We start from the raw sequence: 21,911 nt of genomic DNA on the forward strand, positions 1-21,911 counted from the left end.
TTTATGTAGATTTTGCCAATTTTAATCGTTTTAACACATGGAATGATAAAATGAACTCACTCAAAGCACGTACAAATGGGAAAGCAGTGTGCAAATGAGCCCTTGGAGAGACGTGCAAAATCCAGAAATGTAGCGGTGACACATTTCTTATGCATTTTCTGTCACGGTACTTTTAGCGAATTTCTTAGGTAACACAATAATCAGCTTGAACTTGTTAACATTGTCTGCAAGCACAGAGAAAACGTGAGCTTCAGAACTTTTCCTTTTGGAAAAGAAGTTATTTGAGTTCTCTGTGACTTATGGTGCAAAGGGAAACAGCTGAAAACAATAGTTCATGAACATGTCGTGTCCCCCATGTCTCACTCATCAGAAATCTTCGGAATTACTTTTCCAAAGGCATTTCCACAGAATATTTTCTTACCTACCATGACTTATAACTATGCCAGGTGGACCAAGATGGTGGTTAAACAATCAAGAATGACAGTATGTCAGTCAAGGCATGGGTTTGTTATAGCCAATGACTGAATTTACATTAAGAAGTGGGAAAGAATGGCTAGAAGATTTTTATGTGTGCAAATGAGAGTGCCAGTTAAGATCATGTGCTTTTGAGTCAGACAGCCTGGTCCCAATCCTCCCTTCACTGTGATCAGATATCTGACCTCAAGCAAGTTACTTAACCTCTCTGCATTTCAGTGTCCTCATTTCTAAAATAAAGATAACACCAATTCCTGCTTGGAGTTATTGTGAGGAATCAATGAGATACTACGTGGGATTGGTTGAGGAAGGGCCTGGCTAACTGTGTCAGGGGCTATCGTCGCCGTCGTCGTCATCATCATCATCATCATCATCATCATCATCATCATCATCAAATGGGGCACATTATGGGCAACTAAGTCCACATTAATTTAAGTACACTTCCATCACTGCGTCATGGAGGTGGCCGTCGTGGAAAATGCAAAGCCAAGCTTTGGGCAGCTGGTATCTACATCAGGGGCAGACCAACCACTACACAAAGAAGCTCTAGGCTGGACTACTTAATTTCTTATTCTTGATACCCTTGCTGCAAACAGGTGCAAAATTCCCTCATTTGAATACAAAAGTTTTAACGTGAACATGAACTAAAGACAGAGACGCTCCTAAGCCACCAGCATAAAGATATTATATTTGGTGGGCAGTTAATTCCAGGAATTATCTTACACGCCCCCCTTGGAACTACGTTCTTTCCTGATGTGTGTTCTTGGTAAGAGCACCATGATCTTACGGAAAAGTAGGATTCATCAGAGCATAGCTCAACGAGCTCATGGAACTCTGCGATATAATGCAGCTACAGGTGGTAGGAGGAAGGGGTGAGCAGAGTCTTCTAGAATCCTTTCCCACTGAGGTATGGATCAGAGAGACAAGTGTGACCACACAGTGCTGACCTTCTCAGGCTCCCTTCCCTGCAGCGGTCATTGGGACCTGACTCCTATTTCGTCTTCCTTGTCATGCCTGATGCCTGGAGTGGCTCATTCTGCAAGTTTCCAGGATACTCTGTGCAAGGAGACATGACTAGGGTGCACACTGAAGTACCTTTCAATCCCGAGACTCTATGATTCTTGGAGATACCACATTGCAGAGCACTGGCTTCTAATGCTTTTCATAGGTGAGGACAGGCCCTCACAGACCAGTGTAGGCTGGGAAAATAAGCACTGCAGAAAGTAGAAGAGAATGTGGTAGCAATAGTTAGCTGTCATCAAAGCAGCACGGAAGGTGGGTTCTAGGGCTGGGTTTAAGAGGAAGACGGGATTACAACAGAAACAAGGTTACGTGACATGTCACGTAACAGCCGTGCCACTGTCATCACTAAGTTTCTATTTTCGACGTTTCGTCAATGCACTGACAAGGCAACGGCATCAAAGAAGTTCAAGGGAAGCTGTTCAGTTTCCAGTGGGATATAATTCAACTAAATATAATATGGAACTCTCGGTTTAACCAAATAGGAAACGTAGGGTGCATCACAGTTTCCGATAAGGCTAGAAAGTACACGTCAATCCTAAAGGAATCGACGAGGTCCGATCATGAGCATGGGTTATTAGAAAAGAAAAGAAAAAAAAAAAGCACTGTGTCACTTTGTAGCTCTGTTTTACTTATCATTGTTTCCAAATGTATTATTTACCTCTTTGCCTCTATTATCTATGTACTCCATTAGAAAGTCAGGTTTATGGCATAACTTACGTAACCCACTGCAGCACCTAGAATGATTCCTGATACATAGCAGGCGTTTGATAAAATTCACTGGCAGAAAGTTGATTGCTACCCTAAAATGTTACGTGATAAACATATAAAAACATGTCCATACAGTATTATCTCAATGTATATGTGCATCATATACATGCAAGGAAAAATATATGGGAGAAAACAAAAATATTAATAATCATGGTTAATTTGGGCTTGTGAAATTATGGGTGATACTTTCTTCCCTTAATTTTTATACAATATCCTACCTCTCTTCCTTCCTTCCTTTCTTTCTTTCTTTTGAGAGTGAGAGAGCACATGCCTGCACATGAGTTGGGGTGGGGGGGAGGGAGAGAACCTCAAGTAGACTCCCATGCAGAGTGGGGCCTGACACGGGGTTCAATTCCACAGCCCTGAGCCCATGACTTGTGTGGATCAAGAGTTGGACATTTAACTGACTGAACTACCCAGGCGCTCCTTCAATTTTCATATAATGAACTCATGACTTTTATAATTGAAAACAAACAAAAATAAGTTCTTTTTTCTCAGAAGGATTTAAAAATATCCTTTTATTTTTTTTATGAAATATAGCTTTGAGACTAGCTTGCAGGTTATAGAGAGCTTTAATGTGCATACAAATAACTCAGGCATCTTGATTAAAAAAGTGGTTTGGCGCCTGCCTTTGGCCCAGGGCGCAATCCTGGAGACCCGGGATCAAATCCCACGTCGGGCTCCCGGTGCATGGAGCCTGCTTCTCCCTCTGCCTATGTCTCTGCCTCTCTCTCTCTCTCTTTCTCTGTGTGACTATCATAAATAAATAAAAATTTTTAAAAAAAGTGGTTTTTGATTCAGTAGGTTTGGTAACGGTTTTTGATTCAGTAAGTTTAGTAAGTAGTAACAACTAGGCCAGCAGCACTGCAGAATTCTTTTGCTAATAATTAGTAGAAAGGATAAAAGGGGATCCTTTAGGGGACCTATTATTGTCCCTGCTAAGGAGGCTACAGAATCATAAAACGCTTACTTTTCCCTTAGAACATTATACTTGTCTGCTGTCTCTGGATTCACCATCATGGAAGAAACTAGGGATTTTAGGTCTTGATTTTCTCATGCCGATGTTGCTTCTTTCCCTAGATATGATTATCACCCCTTAAGGTACTCTCTGGGTTGAAGACTATTTCCATCGTGTGTGCCAAAAGAAGAAAAGAATAGTAAAATTTGGGGTGAGAGTGAGGGAGGCAATATGCTTTTTAAAAATAAATCTGCTATCTCTTTCTTTTTTTTTGGGGGGGGGTCAAATTTTAAAATTTAAGTATAATACACTTATATAATAGTCAAGTGCATCAATCTTAAGAGCTCAGTGAACTTTAAAAGTGAACACCCCATGTAACCACCTGTACCCCTATGGCCCCCCAGGGCTCCTTCTGGAATTTACCCTCCCTCTGCCACAGGTAACTTCCTATTCTGATTTCTATTAGCGTGGATTAGGTGTGCCTGGCTTTGGACTTCATAAAAATGGAGTCACACAGTATGTGCTCTTTTGTGTCTGGCTTCTCTGGCTCAACACCGTTGCTGTCAGGTTACCCATGCTGCTGTGTGTAGCAGCTCTTTATTCTCGCTCAGTGCTGGAGTGATATTCAATCCTAGGATTTTGTCACAATTTCTTCATTCTACAATGGCATTGTTTCCACTTTGGGGCTATTAAGAATAATGCCACCGGGAGTGTTTCCTAAGCATGTCCCTTGGAGCACATGTGTGTGTATTTCTGTTGGGCAGGGACCCTGGATACGTTTCAGCTTTAGTAGGTACTGCTAAACAGTTTTTCAAAGTGTTTTTTCCAATTTACATTCCCATGACCAGTATGAAGGTTTCATCTGCTCATGGCCTCACCACCACTTGATATTGATGGCTTTCAAAAAAAAAATTGCCATTTTGGTGGGTGTATATAGCATATTCCCTTCCTTTTTTATTTTTATCTGTGGAAAAATGAATTTTGGTTCTGCTTGTCATTGATATTTTTAGGAACACGAACCAGTAGTTTTTGTTTTTGAGAAGTCAAAGTATGCACTAGGTCTTTTGATCCAGAGCGACCGGGCACAAAGACATTTTTACAATAGTAGCACTATTCATTAGTTTTCAAGTCTAGAACTTGCAGATTAATATGGGCAGATAATTTATTATCTGCCATGTAGCTAACCCACCAATTTTTGGAAACTCAAAACAGGAAGAGGCCTGTCAGAATGGATAGTCTTGGAGGCAAGCAGCGGGAGCGGGAGCACTTTAAAAATTTACTGTGGGCTGGAACAGAAATATTTATTATTATGGAACATGTATTTTGTGGGACTCACTGAAATGCATCCTTAACTAGTAAGTTCTTACTGGATTTAAAGTCATGCTTTTATTGATAACAAAGGTCCAAACATGAGCTTTATAGTATATTCCTATTACATGAAGTATTCTTATAAATGTCCATCTGTTTTGTATTATACAATAAATTCATACTAATGAGAATTTATTATATATAAAGCTAGGTTTCACTAGTAAAAATCTATGTTACAGATTTTCTAGAAAAGAAATACAGTTTTATTATGTTCATGTAAAAAACACTTAGACTCACTGAAATGCTCAGTGGATGACATAGTCTGGTTAATTTATTTTCTGGGAAATAACTGGCTAACCAGAAAGTACATCCACACTCATCCGAGCAAGGAGGATATTAGGAGGAATACACTTGAAAAACCAATTATCTTGTGGTTTGTGACACTCGATCTTGTGATTTCAGCACCGAAAGTATTCTGATTAAGCTTGAGTCTTCACTTATCTGGGTTGTGGTTAATTAAGACTTCCTTTACCTAAACTCCTAAACTCTCCAAGTAAGCCAATTTTTTTTTATTATTCCTTCAGAATTTATTTAATGAGGGGATCAGAAAGACTTAAGTAGCAATTTTTATAGAAAGCACATACATTCTACAGAATAAAACATACAGATGATCATCAGTAAACACTTCTTGTGTGAATGAATAAATGTAAATGGATATTTGATTCATTTCATTTGGAAATGAATCACTGGGAGCAGTGATTCTTTTATTAAGCATTAGCTCTTGTATTCTTAACATTTCTTTGTGTTCAACCAACATATACTTACTAATTTGCTATTAATTATGCTATTAATCTGCACCTTAAAAAAATAAAATGCTGGATTCAGGGAAACTTGGGCAGTAACTACAAAATAACACATGATAAATCAGTGGAAACAAAACATTTTTCTTTGTGGTTCTCAGTATTTTGACATAGCTAAAAAGATTTTTCTACGTATCTGTTAGGTCGCTAGCTGCTCTAAATGATGAAACAGTGTTGCCCAGAAAAGAGAAGACACAGACCTTCCTATTTTAAGGAGTTCCCTGTTTCCTGAAGTGACATCTCACTGCAAGATTAAACGGTGATTCATGTACTTAACAAAGACGACCCTGGTTAGAAGAGTTTGCTCTCCTGTTTGCTGATGTGAACTGAAACTATGACTTTGGGTCACAACGTACTGTCATTTTATAATTTGTTTTTATGAATAAAAACAATTTTGTCTTTTCTTCATGAATATATATATATATTTTTTTACACAACGTACTGTCATTTTATAATTTGTTTTTATGAATAAAAACAATTTTGCCTTTTCTTCATGAATATATATATATATATTTTTTTACCTCCAAGGAGCCAGGAACCACACGTAGCAGTGTGCATGTTATAGCTGGCAACTTACGGGTTCAAATTGAGCCCTAGATCCAGCTGGCCCTGATTCCCCAGTGGACCTCATCTCAGTAAAAGACAGTCCCTCTCCCCATCCTCTGGGCTGTTCAGGCCACAGGCCCACAGGCATCTCTGCCTCCTCTTTGTCTCACAGCTCACGTCTAGTGCGCTGGCAAATGTTCTAGGTTCTCCGCATCTACCGTCTCTTCCCATTTCCAAGCCTGTCTCCAGTGCCAGCGCCTTTCTCTCTCTCCTGGGCCACTGCCATGGCCCCCCGCCTGGCCTCCCTGCTTCTTCCCTTGCCCCATGGTCCCCTCTCCACACAGGAATCAGAAGAATCTTTATGAAAAACACGTAATTTGCAGCAAATGTGTTAAAAAAGTGCTGGTGTGATTAAATTTTTAGACGCCCGACTGACCTCTTTAGTTATTTTTCGGGACTGAAATGGAATTCTCACACTTTTTGCTTCCTTCTCTCCCTCCTATCACCTTCCTGATTTTTGCTTAATTTGTGAGATACTGTGAGAATTGAGGCCCCGCTCATTATTATTTTGCTTTTTAAAATATTGTGTATCTTTTTCAAAGCATTATCCTTGGTATTTGAGCTTTCTGTGAAACATATTTACCACAATTATTTAGACTTGATTGTTCGTTTAACTGATTCTGGGGTTCACTGAGAGTTCTTTTATACCATGAATTTCCTGTTCTTAAAGAATTCTAATTCCCTTAATTGGCTGGAATATTTATATATACGTGTGTGTGTGCATGCACATATGTGTATACATATTTATTTCAAAATTATTTTCAAAAAGAGTACTTAAATGACATTTATTTTTAAGGCTCTGAATATCTGAAAGTGTCTTTCTGTCTCCTGGTACTTTGGCTGAGTATACAATTCTCAGGTCACATCTCACCCCCACCCCCTTCCTGCAGGTGTTCTGTTACTATCTTCTGGCATTCAGCGTTTCAGAGACAACTAATGTAAGATGAACATTTTTCTAACAATAGCTTATTTTTTATCTGCTGGTATGCTTTTAGGATATTTTCTTTGGGGAACGTTAGAGCTCCATGAAGCCGTGGTGAGGTGCTCATCTCTTTTTATTACTTTCACCTGGTCCTGAGTGACATGTTTTTCATCATAGACTCAAGCCTGTCTTCAGCTCAGTACAGGTTTTTGTTGTCCTTGTTGTTGCTATTTCTCTTCTTGTTTATGTGTTCTTTTTGATCCTCTTTGGGAATACCATAGGCTCAGTCGGCATGTATTTACTGAACACGCACCATGTGCCAAGGTTCTACTTATGGCAATGGCTCATGGCTCTGTGTGTTAGCTCTCTGCTCTGTTTTTATTGAGCAGCTTTCCTTTGGTTTTTTATCTCTTTGTTTCCTCTACAGACTGGAATAATAATTTAAGTTTCCATTCACGTTGGTACTTAGATTTACGACTGGATTGAGGCTGCTTCCTCTATTTTCAGATTTCAGTTTTGGCACTGCATTTTTAGTTTTTTTTTTTTTTTTAAATAATCTTTCCTTACTGCATTCAACTCCCTTATTATTCCTGCTTGCTTCTTAGCCAGACCTTTTTAAATCCATGTCTTACTTCACATACTTCAAGTTCTTTGAATTGTGAGAACACAAAGCAGATGTTTTCTAGAAATCTAGTTTCTGAAGAAAGCACTCCAGCCCAGCAGAAGCATCTTCCTCTACACCTTGGAATGCTTGTTACTCTCCTTCCCAGCAGAATCATCCCATAGACCCTGTGTTACTTCATTTTTGGGTGTCCCTACTCTTGAATGATGAGATGGCTGTACAAAACCATTGAGGAACAGATTTGGAATAGACTCTCCTTGCTTGCACTGACTCGCCACTTTGTTATCACTAGAGTTCTCCTGGAAGATTTTATTTATTTATTCGTGAGAGACACAGAGAGAGAGAGAGAGAGACAGAGACATAGGCAGAGGGAGAAGCAGGCTCCATGCAGGGAGCCTGATGTGGGACTCGATCCTGGGACTCCAGGATCACGCTCTGGGCCGAAGGCAGGCACTAAACTGCTGAGCCACCCGGGCTGCCCATCCTGGAAGATTTTAAACTGGTGTTCTTAGTTGAACTAAATCTACACTACTTAGCTCAAGAACTCAGTAGGGAAGGAGCTGGAATTGTGGACAGTCCCAGCATGAGAACTTCATCTCCACATCATTTCTTAACTTTGTTTGGAAAAGCCATCACAACGGGGCCACTTGGCATTTGTTTGATCTCATCTTCAAGCCAAGTATAAGTTAAGGCTGGTCTGGCCCCTTTCCCGGTGTTATTCCCTCTCCGGCCTTCTGTGTGTCATAGCCACCGCTGAAAACCTAGACCTCCCCACCCCCACTGCTCCCAGTGTTGCTGCTTTCAATTGCTGCTGCTTGGCAGAGACAAAATGGAGGTCAAGTGATCTGCTACTCACCAGCTTCAGGGCTTCTGTTTTTTTTTAAACTTTTTTTTTTAAGGATATTATTTGCTTATTCATGAGAGACACAGAGATAGAGAGAGAGAGAGAGAGGCAGAGACACAGGCAGAGGGTGAAGCAAGCAGGCTCCATGCAGGGAGCCTGATGTGGGACTCGATCCCGGGTCTCCAGGATCAGGCCCTGGACCGAAGGTGGTGCTAAACCGCTGAGCCACTCGGGCGGCCCAGCTTCAGGGCTTCTATTCCCCCCTCTCCATGCAACGGAGCTCAACTGGATTCAGTTGAATTTCATGCCCTTCGTGGCTAGTAATGCTATTTCTTAGGGAGGTTTTTGAGTTGTCGGTAGTACTATCATTCATAGGGTCTCATCATACTCCATTCAGCACAAATTCTTCAAAGCTTCTTGCAAGTCACTAGCACTCTTTCGTAATTTCTGTCATATGGTTTTTCACTGCTTATAGCTTTTTGTTATTTTAACATTTTCATGGTCATCCAGTGAAAACCGAGTCAGATGCCTGTGTTCAAGCTGCCTAGAAGGCAGGACTGTATTTCTAGGCCGCACTTGGTTGAAGTTGTCCCCTCATGGCCACTAATGTCATGTGCTGAGTGATGAGCCATTTGGGTGCTAAAAAGAGTAACTGGCATTTTACTACTCTCCCCGAAATGCAGACGTTCCCTGACGTGGCTGGTCCCACCTCTCCTCTCCCTTTGCTCCGTACTCGCACCTTCATCAACACATCTCTTCTCTTGGCTTGGGCTGCTTCTATACAGATGACCTTAAGAATGAAGACGCAGATGTGTTTATAGATATGCACCCTCTCTGGCCCTAACCATGCTCCTGAACTCCAGATTCGCATCTTAAAATCTTCAAATATCATGCTTGACATTTTTATACAAAGGTGTCCCAGGAGTGAGAAACTATGATAACATCCAAACAAAACATTTGCTTTCTCCACAAGCCTCTCTTCTTCCTGGCTTCCCTACTGCTGTTCTCTAGGGCTTGGAAACCTCACCATTCCCCTCACCTCACATTCAGTCAGTCACTGTCTTCTTGTCTTACCTCCAAACTGTCCCATCCTTTCCATTTTTTTTTTTTTTTTTTTCCATCCTTTCCATTTTCACTTCCATTACCCTGGTTCGGGTTCTTATCACTCCTTACCTGGATACCGGAAATAACTATAATGATTTGATTTCCGGGTTTGCCCACCTCTCTCTTCTCTGATACTTTTCCTCTCCATGGTTATGAAGCCTCCTAAAGAACATACAACTATACGACTCCCTTTCTCAGCCATGTTCACACTCCTCCCTTATTATGGAATACGGTCAGCATGGTGCTCAAGGCCCATGGGGGTTCACCTTTCCCTCATTTTTTCTCCCACTACCCACTGCCCCCAGCTCCATCCCCAAACTCTGAACTCTAGTCCCTCTGCACTGTTTGTCATTCCCCAAACAGCCTCGTACTCAAGGCTTCTTGCTCTGTTCATAGGTTCCTTCTGTCTAGACCAGAGCTATGCCAACTACCTTTGGTGAATAAACAGTTGCTACTGGTCCATGACGAAATAGGTTACAGAAGTGAATGGTAAGCATTAGAAATGGGTATGGCAATTTGACAAAGTGCTTTTATGTTTGCTGAGTCTAATATTAAATAATATGAGTTTGTATCTTGTATGTTCATTTTTATATCTTTATTTCGGTAATTCATTTCTGTTTTATTTTATAAAAGTATTAGTCTGTGATCAATGAAAAAAACCTGGCCTCTCTCCACGTAAGGTTTGAGAAGCTCTGGTCAAGAATGTCCTTCCACCCTCATCCTTAAAAGAGTTACCAGTTGAAACTATGCTATTCCTTCATGGTCCAGCTCAAATGGCGGCACTTCCTCCATGAGTTTTCTCTACTTGCACAGTCCAGAAATTGCTCACACGTTTGTCTACATAACACGGTACTTTATTTAAAACACTGCTGTGGCCTTTATTGTATTGTGTCTTCTACTACAACTACACATGTATCCTCTTTCCCAGGTTAGTTTGAAGGCAAGAAACCTTAGGCAAAAGAGATATTCAACAAACATCTACTGGGTAAAGTACAGTTATTATAAACTATATAAAAGGAATGGGGAAATGCTTTCCATTGTTTGTGTATGAATACAGTGGGGGGTCAGGAATAAACTCTAAGTTCCTTGCCTGACACCTACCTGTCTCTTAGTTCCAAGTCTTTGGGTGCATTTTACACCAAGTGGAATCCTGCTCACACTGAGGGTTGGTCCTCAGCTCACACCGGAGGTGGCACAGTGTCATGCCTTTGTCTCTGCCATATTCTCTGCTGGGGCACTGTGTTCACTTTCCTTTAACTGGCTAATACTTGTGTATTTTTCAAGAGCCAGCTCACGGATCCTTTCCTGAAAAATAGATCCTAGAATCCCTTTCCCCTGGGCTTCCACTGCATTCTATGCGTCTGTCTACCCGGACGCCTACCATATTCAACTGGAATGATCTGTTGTTTGGGTGCCTGTTTTCCCTACTCCTCAAATCTCAGCCTTCTGGAGTGCAGGGACAGCATTCCATGAGTCTCTGTGCCCTCAGTGCCAGGCACAGTGCATGGCACATGTCATGGTTCAAAAACATTCTTTATCTCCAGCTAAACTCATTTTGAATTCCTAGAGGAAACAAAAGGAACATAATTGGTGGTTCATGGAGGTATCATGCTAGCCAAAGCAATCAGAAAAAGGCTAATTTAGTTTAGCCCAAGAATGAAATTACTGATTGTAGATTAGCAAAACGCTGGAGAGAAGATATGATTACAATCAGTGGCTTTTGTGGAAGGGATATTTTCTTTTGTTAGGGAACGCTGGAATCAGATTCCGATTCTGAACCAGTATAATTGAAGTTATGATAGACTCTATTCTAATGAGAAAATTCTTGCTATTGATTCTTAAAAGGCCCAATAACCAGGACTCTATGATATCCCATATAGAATCCAGTCAAGAAGCAAAGGGAGGTCACCAGTGATGGCTATCTTAGTTGAGAAGAGAGCCACAGCTGCAACAGATGCACACGCTGAAGCCGACATTAACAGGAGTGGCAACAACGTTCCCTTTCTTCACATCTCAGTCCAGTCACCCGGAATCAGTGCGTGGGCTTGAAGCTGTACTTTGAGAAGTCATCTCAAATGATGATTTGCTAGTTCCTGGCCAGACTTTCTGCTGTTCACCAAGGAAACACCCATGGTTACTGGGATTACACAGCAACCTCAAGGCAGCTGGGAGCTATTAGTCAATCAGAGCCACACAGGATTGGCAGACGATGGCGAAAAGGGGACCAAACAAAGCCTTCTTGTTTTGGTTACAAACTAAAGACTCATATTCCATCCAAGGCTCTGTCTCTCCTTGGCCAGTAGCTGTGTTTTTAACAAGCAATCACTCTCTCTACATGGAGCACTAGAAGGCCCACCTGAGAATAGCACTTCTGTGGATTAAAAAAAAAAATCTATATATATTCAATAAGGGAAACACTTGAAAATGCTATGTTGGCATCTGGATAATGATGCAAAATGCTTGATGAGAATATGCGAGAAGGCTACTTCCCATAGACTTGGACAGTTGGCAGCAGATAGCAGAGGCCTAAGAGAGAATAGGGACCCGAGCTTCGGGCTCAGACACCTGCTTCACCACACGTGTGACCCAGGACAAGTCACATCATCTTTCTATCCTTCAGTTCCTGGCGTACAAAGCAGGAACAAAATAGCTGCGGTTCAGAAGACTGGGAAAATAGATGACTTACATGCCTCAGCTTCCTTATCTATCAAAGGTAGAAAATAACTCTTACTGGTTATCGTAAGGATTCACCAGCACAATGAGTGAACGTCAAGGACGTGACTGGGTGTCTGGCTTGCAGTCCAGGCTGATGAGTATTAGCAAAAACCATGGAAGTAACAAGGAAACAAATTCTTCCGTAGAGAATGCTACGGCGCTAATAAGCATGGTTTTAAACAGTTTACATGTATCATCTGAGTCAATCTGCATAACTTCCCTGTTATTTGTCATGGCCTTTTACAGAACCCAGGCTGTCTGGCTCCAGAGCTGGCACTATTAGTCACTAAGGGATGATGACGACGACGACGATGATAGAAGAGATCTTGATAATGCCGCTGATAACACAAGGCATCTAGTGGCATGTCTGGCACATGGCAATTGCTCAGTAAATTCTTGCTATTATTAAAATGCTCGTATCATCTGTGAAGAGTTGGAGAGATGGCAGTTCTACATCCGTTTTAGGTTTTCATCCAAGGATTAAATCATTTTTATTCCCTTTCTTATATCTTAAAACTCTTTCTTGCTATTATTTAAACCCAGGTTCTCTTTTTCAGATTTCCAGGGAAGAAGAGAATAAAAACATCCCTGAAATAATTAGTGACTCTATTTGAGGGTATCTAGAAAGTTATTAACCCCGATTGCTTTATGTTTTTTTTTTTTTATATGTGTCAATTTCTTGTTTTTCATCCATTTAATTGTATTTGTTGCTTGTCTTTGAGCCCTTTCCAGTTTTTTTTTCACATCTCTCTTGGAGTGCAGAATGCAGAACCTGACACTGTTTCTTATACTGGTCTCATCACTGTGGATTTTAGTAGAAATCACTCCTTAATGGTAACTCTAACTCGAACCCAGGCTTAACTGGTGTCCTACTTGAAGAAGTCACAGTAATGGGTCAACCTATTCTTCCTTTGGCTGATCTGGTGAACATAGTATCATTTATCTTAAAGAGCTGATGTGAGGATTAAATGTGGTGATGTTTGTAGAAGTCACTAGAGACTGGTGCCCAATGAATACCAATCAAGATCAGATGAGGATTCTCATTCCTTCAATTAAATTAAAAATGTAGTCTCGAATTCCTCTTTGGTACTGTGAATAATCTAATGGCCCATTTGTAACCAGGGTAAAACCCAATGCTGTCTGCATGGAAACGTGGAATCCAGGGCCAGGTTGTATTTTTTTTTTTTTTTAAAGTTTTATCTTTTCATTTGGGAGACAGAGAGAGAAGAGGCAGAGAGGAGGGATGAAGAGAGAGAGTCTCCAACAGACTCTCTGCTGAGCATGGAGCCCCATATGGGGCTTGATCCCACGACCCTGAGATCATGACCTGATCTGAAACAAAGAGCCAGATGCTCAACTGACTGAGCCACCCAGGTGCCCCAAGGCCTCTGTGACTTTGACAGCCTTCTTCTTTGCCACTGTCCTCTACCACACACATGCTTTTTCCAGCCACACCCAATAACCTGCACTTGTACATCCCGTGTCCTGTGTCTGGAGCGCCCTGACTCCTCAACCATCTGAAAAATCCTCAGCATCTTTCAAGTGTGAACTCAAGTGTTATATTCTCCATGAAGACCTTCTTGTACATTCCGTAGCATCGTACACATACTTCTCTACAGAATGTAAGAAATCATTTGCCTATTTGTCTTTGGGTTCCTTCTTTTGAGGGCAGGGGCTGCATTTTGTTTTTCCATCCCTAATGTCTGGTGTGTATCACAAACTTAAGAAATGAGCAACTCACTAAAGCATTCATTCTTCAGTCTTACTTAGCAATAAGCACTGCCGCTCATCGCCCCTCACATCCTGTGAACCACCCACTTTGTTTCTTTTTCACCTTTTGCCTTACCCTGGAGATCACAGCCCACCCAGAAGGTGCCCTCAATGCCCAGGGCGATAAGCACTGGTAACTGAGTGTCTTTACTAGAAAAAAATCCAATCATTCCACGTTACCTTTTCACACAATCTGCATATGGATTTTTTTCAAAGCAAATTATACAAATAACAGGTCTTTGCTTGGGAAATACTGAAGCACCTTAATCAGTATTCTAAGGGACAAGAGCAATATTAACTGTTCTGAGACAACCACAGTTAAAAACTGAAAAAAGGCAGGCAAAGTAGGGGTTGGGAGAGCACAGGAGGAGATGCCAGGAGACACAGAGAATGCACAGCCTGGATGATCCAAAATGCTCCTCTGTCTCCAGAGTCCATAACGATAAAATGATTTGTAGGAAGACAATTCTATCTGTGAATTTCTAGTTAAGGTGGGATACTCATAGATCTCAAATGAGGGGAATCAGGACATCTAGTGTCTTCTAGGGTTGCTGGTCAAATTATTGTTTCCTTGATTGGACAGGTGTGGTCAAATATTTTTCCTTGGAGAACTCACCTAAGAAGGCCATGGAGTGATCCAGAGTTTTGCACAAACATTTCGGCATGAATATTTTTTGACCAGCTGATTAGGGTTTGGCTAACTTTCTCCAATAGTTTTGGGGTGGGTCTAGCTTTGGGCCCAGATTATTTTCTTAGTTCATTGTTGGAGGATTACCTGTAAATTATCCAGGATGACTCGAAGGGAGTGCACCTGCCGTCGAACAGCCCCTGAGAACCTTTCATATGTTGTGGCATCATATTCACTCATCTGGATCTCCTTTAACCTGAAACCAGAAGGGGTAAAAAAAAAAGATAGCAGCTGAAATAATGTAGATGTGGTCTTTTACTTCCATTCATCTGCTGCTAGAACTGTAGCAAGGTCTTAGGTAATTGAGGTTGCCTTGGAGGAGAAAAGGCAAGAAGTAATGTTTCCAGCTAGGAGTTTCGAAGGAAGAAAATGTCCAGCAGTGGGCTGGTAAATGGTGAACAAGTAGCCTTCCAGAACAAACCAACCAAACCAAACCAAACCAAACCAAACCAAACCAAACCAAACCAACAAAAAGCCCTGATTTGTAGTATTTGCTGACTTCTGTGGGGTCAATAGTCCCACCATGATCAATTCCAAGCTACTAACAGGAAGATCATGGAGCACTGACTTGGAAAGAAATGTGCGCAACTGGCTCCCATGAGCCAATGAGTCAGCTCTTTAGCAAACCATTGCCATATCCCACAGACGTGTCATGGTGTTGGCAGCTGGTCAGTTCATGTGGCAAGTTCCTAGAAGAGAGTCTGTGGGTTGCTTTTAGAGACCAAGGACAGATATTGGGTTGACCAAGATAACAGTCCAGGCCCCAGGAATGTAATTGAATGTGTCGTTAGGTAGAATATAAGAGTTTTCTGGAATTGCTGTGCATTTTTAATGAGATAATTGTGTTTTGATATTACTGTGGCTTTGAAGTTCCATCCTGCTGGCGCAGTGCTCCTTTTTTTTTTTTTTTTTTTTTTAAGATTTTATTTATTCATGAGAGATAGAGAGAGGCAGAGGGAGAAGCAGGCTCCATGCAGGGAGCCCAATTTGGAACTCGATCCCGGGACTCCAGGATCACGCCCTGGGCGGAAGGCAGGCGCTAAACCGCTGAGCCACCCAAGGATCGCGTGCAGTGTTCTTTTTTTGTCGCTCTTCCTCATTGGCTTCCAACTGCAGCCCCACCAGTGCACTCGCAGTTCCCTGACACACCGCACACCCACCACTCGGAGCTCCTGCTGGGCTTGTCCTTCACTAGGAACTTCCTTTCTCTGCCCCTCTGCCTAGAACTCCCACTTACTCTCCAGGACTCAAATCCATGAGGACTGCCTCCAGGAAGCCTGGACTGATCCCAGGTCTGTCTTCTGTGTTCTCACAGCACTTTGTGCTTCTCGATCTCAGAATATTTATTACCCATGCTACACCTGGTCTCTCCAACTAGACTCCTTTAGGAGAAGGATTGAGTCTCCCTCATGGTTAGGTGTATGGTGCCTAGCATGGTGCCTAGCACTTCACAGGTGCTCAAAATGAAGTGAAATGAGTGACTGAAATAAAAGTAAGACTCAGGCATCTTAAACTAATCCTAAGAGGAAGGTTCATTCACCTTCCCAGAGTGAGGATTTCTTGGGTTTTACAGGGTTGTATCCATAATACACTACATTTGATCATGTTTCTGTAAGTTTTGATAAATGTAATGGTGCCAATCCTAGGACAGGCAATAATGAACACATATATACAAAGCCCAGCGATAGCATTGGCTTCTAAACTGCTGTGCACATGTGCATGTACGTGTATGCATGCGTGCAGTGTTGGGAGTATGGGAGTATGGATCCCAGGTCCATAGCTGAAACTCTTATCTCAAATATAGATTTATCATCTTGAGTGGAACAGAAACCCCAAATGCTGAATGAGAATTAATAGTCTCTATTCCTCCAAGTCAGGCCAAGTGCTAAGGAGAATCCAGCCATCACAGGGCTGAGTGTTGGAGGCCTGTTAGAAACACATAACCATAGGTCTCTATGGCCATGGGCAGATCTGCAGTTCCTGCCCTAACACCTGGAAGGGTTAGCTAACACCAACTCAGCTTTCAAGATCCCACTGGAAGGATTTCCAATGAAATCCTGCTCGATCCCTCCAGTAAAACTGATCATTCCCATTCATGCCTTTCCTACAGATACCTACTACGAAACCTCTGCACGTTATAGCTTTTACTAGAGAAGTCTGTTTCCTTGTTTCATAATGTTTTCAAATTTTATTTTCCACAGAAGGAAATATGCTTTACATTGAGATCAAGTACACAAAAATGAATACATATGCATATGTGTGTGTGTGTATGTATAATTAAACCAAAAATTTCATGAAAAATACATTTACCACATGGATAGTTTCTCTTCTATTCCTCTGGGAGAAGAAATAGCCTTATTTTTTTCTGTGAATTTCTAGTATCTAGCACAATGCCTGGCACTTGGTAGCACTCAATAAATGCTGTTAGGTAGCACTTTGAAAACACTGACTATCAAAAGGTAAATAATAGCTGAATGGTGTTTCCCAAGGTGACATGCCAAGGGGCCCTTCTAAATCTAATTTACTCTGTTCTGAAGAATAGCTAGGAATATGTGTACGGGACTTGACCTCCTAACAATACCTCTTATGTTTGGTTTTGGCAATCTCTTAAACTTCTCTATAAATTTTCATTAGATTAAGTTATGTCTCAAGTGTCAAGGCTGACAGAAGCTGGGCACCAGGAACATTGCAGGATATGCTACTTCCCCCCTTCATTCATAGGAAGCTAATATGCTCTTTCCCAAAGAAGGGAGATTAGTACTTTTCCAAAGGGAGGTTAGAAAAAAAATACAGCTTGTCCTTAGCAGGGGGAAAAATACACAGACATACACACACATGTCAAGAAGGGAGTCAGGCAGTTGGCAAGTCACCTTGGGCAGACTGGTCTTTGTAGTCAGATGAGAATCAGCTCCAGTTATAGGGCTACCTCGGGCACGATCATGTTGCACCCAAAAACACACCACATACTGTTGTAATTATGAAGAAATCTGGAAATCATATTCCAGGTTGTGTCAGCTTTCAGAAAGATCACCTACAAGGTGTTCAAAGCTGATAAATTCTGAAAGATGAAGACCGAAGCAGGGAATGGGGAAAGAAAATAGGAAATTTTAGCCTCTGGATCAGATAAGCTTCCCGGTGTTAATACTCTCAAGCCCGCAAAACTAGCTGGAAATATGTCTTTTTGCTGCTTTAACCCTGATCAAAACTGCAGGGCACAGCTGCTTCACATCCTAGTAATCTATGTGGACTAACTGCATTTTGTTGGCACGGTATATTTTTAAAGGGTATATTTATTGTTACGTAAGAGTCTGGGAATTTTGGTTCTCATTTTACTTTTCTTATAGGTCAGCCTTAAATACTATAATTTTGGATCAGTTATGAGGAAAACAAACATAAGCTGAGATCTACTGTGTAAGGCTGATTAGTTTTACAAATGGTTGTAGGTACAACGTCCACAGCTGGTGCCCACCTTAAATGCTCTTTTAGGCATGGAAAAGTACCTCACCATCGATTTCATTCATAGTTTGTTGGTTTAATGTTTCTGCCCTGCTTTCTGCATGTCTTATATTGTCTACCTCTGTTAGTCCTCCCGAATCAATCTTTCGAAGTTTTAATTTAAATCCCAGTTAATTAATATACAGCATAGTTTCAGTTGTACGGTATCATCAATTCTTGATGTACAGAAAGAGGCATCAAACTGGAATCCAGATACAAGTGAATGCTAACTAGAGGCCATTTTGATGATGACAAGAGCCTATCAGTAGCGTTAGGCTCCATAAGGCAATATGGGGGACCTCTAGGCGGATGGCTGGGTGTGGCTGTCAGTCTGATTTAGCCAGTTTCTTTTCTTTTTTTTGAAAGTTTTTATTTATTTATTTATTTTTAAAAAGATTTTACTTATTTATTCATGAGAGACACACAGAGAGAGGCAGAGACATAGGCAGAGGGAGAAGCAGGCTCCATGCAGGGACCCCGACGTGGGACTCGATCCCGGGACTCTGGGATCAAGCCCTGAGCCGAAGGCAGATGCTCAACTGCTGAGCCACCTAGGGTGTCCCTTAAGTTTTTATTTTAATTCCAGTTAGTTAATATACAGTTTTATATTAGTCATCATGACGAGTGCTCTCCTTCATACCCATCACTCATTTCACCCATCCCCTGACCCAATCTGGTTTTAGCCAGTTTCTGAATTAAGTATTAGCCAATCTGTGAATAAAGCGTTGCTATTCATGCATGCATTATTCATTCCACCAGTGTGGAATGAGTGCACTGAATTCGAGGTACTGGGGCTACAGTAGAGAACAAAATGCCCTGCCCTCAAGGGACTAAAAGTGGAGAAGCAATCAACTCTTAATACAAATAACATAATAGGGGGAAAGAGTGAGAAGAAGCATGGAGAAAAGGTATAGGCCATGATAAAGCTTAAAAAGCATAAATGACCTCATTCTACATGTACCGAGAGTTGCAAAATAGCTTTAAAACAGACTATTTGATGACAGTGAAGAACGATTACCTTTTAAAGACATGATAATCGTAGTGTGTGTTTTTATTTTTTTAGGGGGTCTTACCTTTCAGAGGTTTACTCTGAAATATTTACAATGAAAAGACAGGACATCTTGGATTAGCTTCAAAACAATCCAGGGGTGGGGACTGGGAGTGGAGCCAGATTTTTCTTTTTGAAGTTGGGAGAGCAGGTCCATCAGGTTCTCTCTCTGGGTCTCTCTCCTTTTATTTATGTTTGAAAAGTTTCATAATACATAACGTTAAGAGAGAGCCTTTAGCAGTACTAAGTTGGACACTCACCAAAGAGGAGTAATTACTACCGGAAAGTAGAAAGCACCCACCTTGCTCTCTGTTTGCTATGCCCTGAACTTCTCAGGATTTCCACGTGTTTTTATTTCTTCCTCTCTTTTCTCATACTCTTGCTCACCTCCTGTCTTTCAATCACCATATGGTCTTCTCTTTTACTTGGACTAGATTCTTCTCTGCAGTGATTAGCAGAGGTATATGCTTTTCTTACTCCCTTCCCCATGTTTTCTCTTTCCTTTCCCACTGCCACTAAATTAGTTGCCTTATGAATGCTCCTTGACATCTTTTCCCTGCAGGCTGGTGGTTAATAGAACCAGGTTCCTTATCCCTACCATGGAAATCACAAAAGGGGTTGTATACTTGTGCCCAAGCACCACTGAAAGGTCTTTCTGCCTCGCCATGTGCTATGTGTATCAAAGCACTCTCTCTATTTGTCTCCTTGTGCAAAATTGAGACCCCTCTGAGCATGGCAACAACAGGAGCTCGTTAGTCGGGGAGGGGAGAATGATGCATATCTAATATTCTGGTTCTTTTCCTAAATGGATGTTTTGTTTATATGAAATGTAGAACAGTATTTGAATCCTAACAAGTTCTTTCATATAGCATTCCTTCCACCTTTTTTTGAGAAATTTAAATTGCTTTCATTTCTAACAGTTATCTGTTCCCTCTCAGAGAAGGAGAGAGGAAAGTTACCCATCTCCAGAAGAAAAATTGTGGGCACAGTGAGCATAAATAAATAGTTTCAGGTCTCCAGGGAAGTCAGCAGAAAGGCTGGGAGTGACACTCTTGCCTTATTTACCTGCTGGGTACACGAGGGTCCTTCAGGCTTTCCTGAGGGTGGGGCAGGAGGGGCCCGCATTTTTGTCCCTATTGTTCTGTGCTGTTTATTTGCAGGATGTGTAAGCACAGCGTGTAACGTAATACCAGATGTTCTACGTGGGAGGAACTTCATAACTCACATACACTGGAGCATGCTTTTTTCCAACGGCACTCAGTCCCTTCCATTGGGCATGACGGTGTAAATCTGCCTCCCAAAGCACCACCGATTCCCTCAATCCTGAAGGAGATATTGCCCATCTTTTGGTATTTTTTGCTTTTGGCTACGGAACACATGTGGATGTCTAGTGAAAGCATCACGCGGATTCTTATTCTTTAGATGGTTCCAATCCAAGTGGCCCAGATTGGTTCTGGATCATCTAAAAGCCACAGGCTTGTTGGCCTGGATTTCAAGGCCTCCCTTCACCCACTGACAGGGACTCCACATTCAACCTCGCTCCCCACCACCCCAGCTGGAACCCTTTATTCTGGGGAGGCCAGCTGGCTCTCTCCGCCACAGACACTACGCTCATCCTGCTCTGGGGTCTCTGCTCATTTAGGTTTCCCCTCCTGGCAGATCCAAATTCTGGCTCAGCTCAGGCCCCACCTCACCTACCTTAGGCTTGACTGCATGGGGCAGGGGGCACAGCTCCCATACCACGTGACTGTAGCACTTGAGTGTGTGAGCATGTGAGTGTGAGTGTGCGTGTTCATGAGTCCCGTCCCCACATATATCCACGAGATTCCTGAGGGCAGGAAGAGAACATCACGGAGACTTTTCTAAATTCCCTTTGGAGACTAAGAAGCGATATGGATGGAGGGTCTTGAACTTTAATTTCTCCTAAGAGCTGTTATCTTTGGTTTTCCTTTCTAATGGGCTCAGCTCCCTTTTCTACTCAGCCATATGGGATCGATGCATTTAATACATCAAGCAAAAAGGACAAGGCATTATGTTCGCTTGTCTGTCTGTGCTGGGGAGGTGGGCGGTAGGGGTCTCTGTTTGTGCTGTGGGAGGTGGAGAATGTGAGGGCTGGGGGGCAACTCAGGTTCGGCCACCCCACGGCCACAGAGGCCAACCTGCCCAGGCAGTGGCCCACTCACCGCTGCTGAAATGCTTTCTGGCCCATCTCTCTGGCGGCTCTCTTGACCTCCTCGGGAACTGCGTCCTTCTCAGCCTCGGACACCTGGTACACGGTATGGCCTGCGTCCAGCCGGTAGGGACCTCCTTTGCCACCTAGCCCTGCGGTGTCTCTTCCTCCTGGAAGGAAGCCACAAAAATCCAGTGGTGAGTCTAAAAAGCCACAGGCTCATTGGCCTGGATTTCAAGGCCTCCCTTCACCCATTGACAGGGACTCCACATTCAACAAGACAAAAAAGTCAGATCTCGGCTCGAAAGCAGTCCCGTGAAGCATGTTAACTGCACCTAATTAGTAATTCAATATTCAGATGACCTCTCTCTGGAAACAAAGGGGATCCCCCTGTCTAGGGTGTCCTTTCTCTTCTCTATCCAGCCAGGGTTTATCCCATAGTTCAAGGGTCAGTCCAAATTCCAGGGCACCTCCTCTGATGAGGACTCCACCTGACAGGGAGCACTCCTGGCCACTATTTATTATTTTTTAATATA

General features: G+C 42.1%; 1 protein-coding gene across 4 annotated transcripts in view; it reads right to left on the reverse strand.

Annotated features, from left to right (window-relative positions):
* VWA8 (von Willebrand factor A domain containing 8) overlaps positions 1-21,911 on the reverse strand; it is a 353,412-nt gene that overhangs the window by 24,814 nt on the left and 306,687 nt on the right. For all 4 annotated transcript variants that reach the window (XR_012010082.1, XM_072782924.1, XM_072782926.1 and 1 more), the window contains 2 exons: positions 21,389-21,545; positions 14,750-14,858 (listed from right to left, as the gene is read on the reverse strand). Coding sequence is in view for 3 of the 4 variants with exons in the window: in XM_072782924.1 (XP_072639025.1) it covers positions 14,750-14,858; positions 21,389-21,545 (266 nt within the window). In the remaining variant the exon portion in view is untranslated. The remainder of the gene's footprint in view (positions 1-14,749; positions 14,859-21,388; positions 21,546-21,911) is intronic.

The sequence above is a fragment of the Canis lupus genome, chromosome 17 (assembly GCF_048164855.1).
Source record: "Canis lupus baileyi chromosome 17, mCanLup2.hap1, whole genome shotgun sequence".
NCBI lineage: Eukaryota > Metazoa > Chordata > Mammalia > Carnivora > Canidae > Canis > Canis lupus.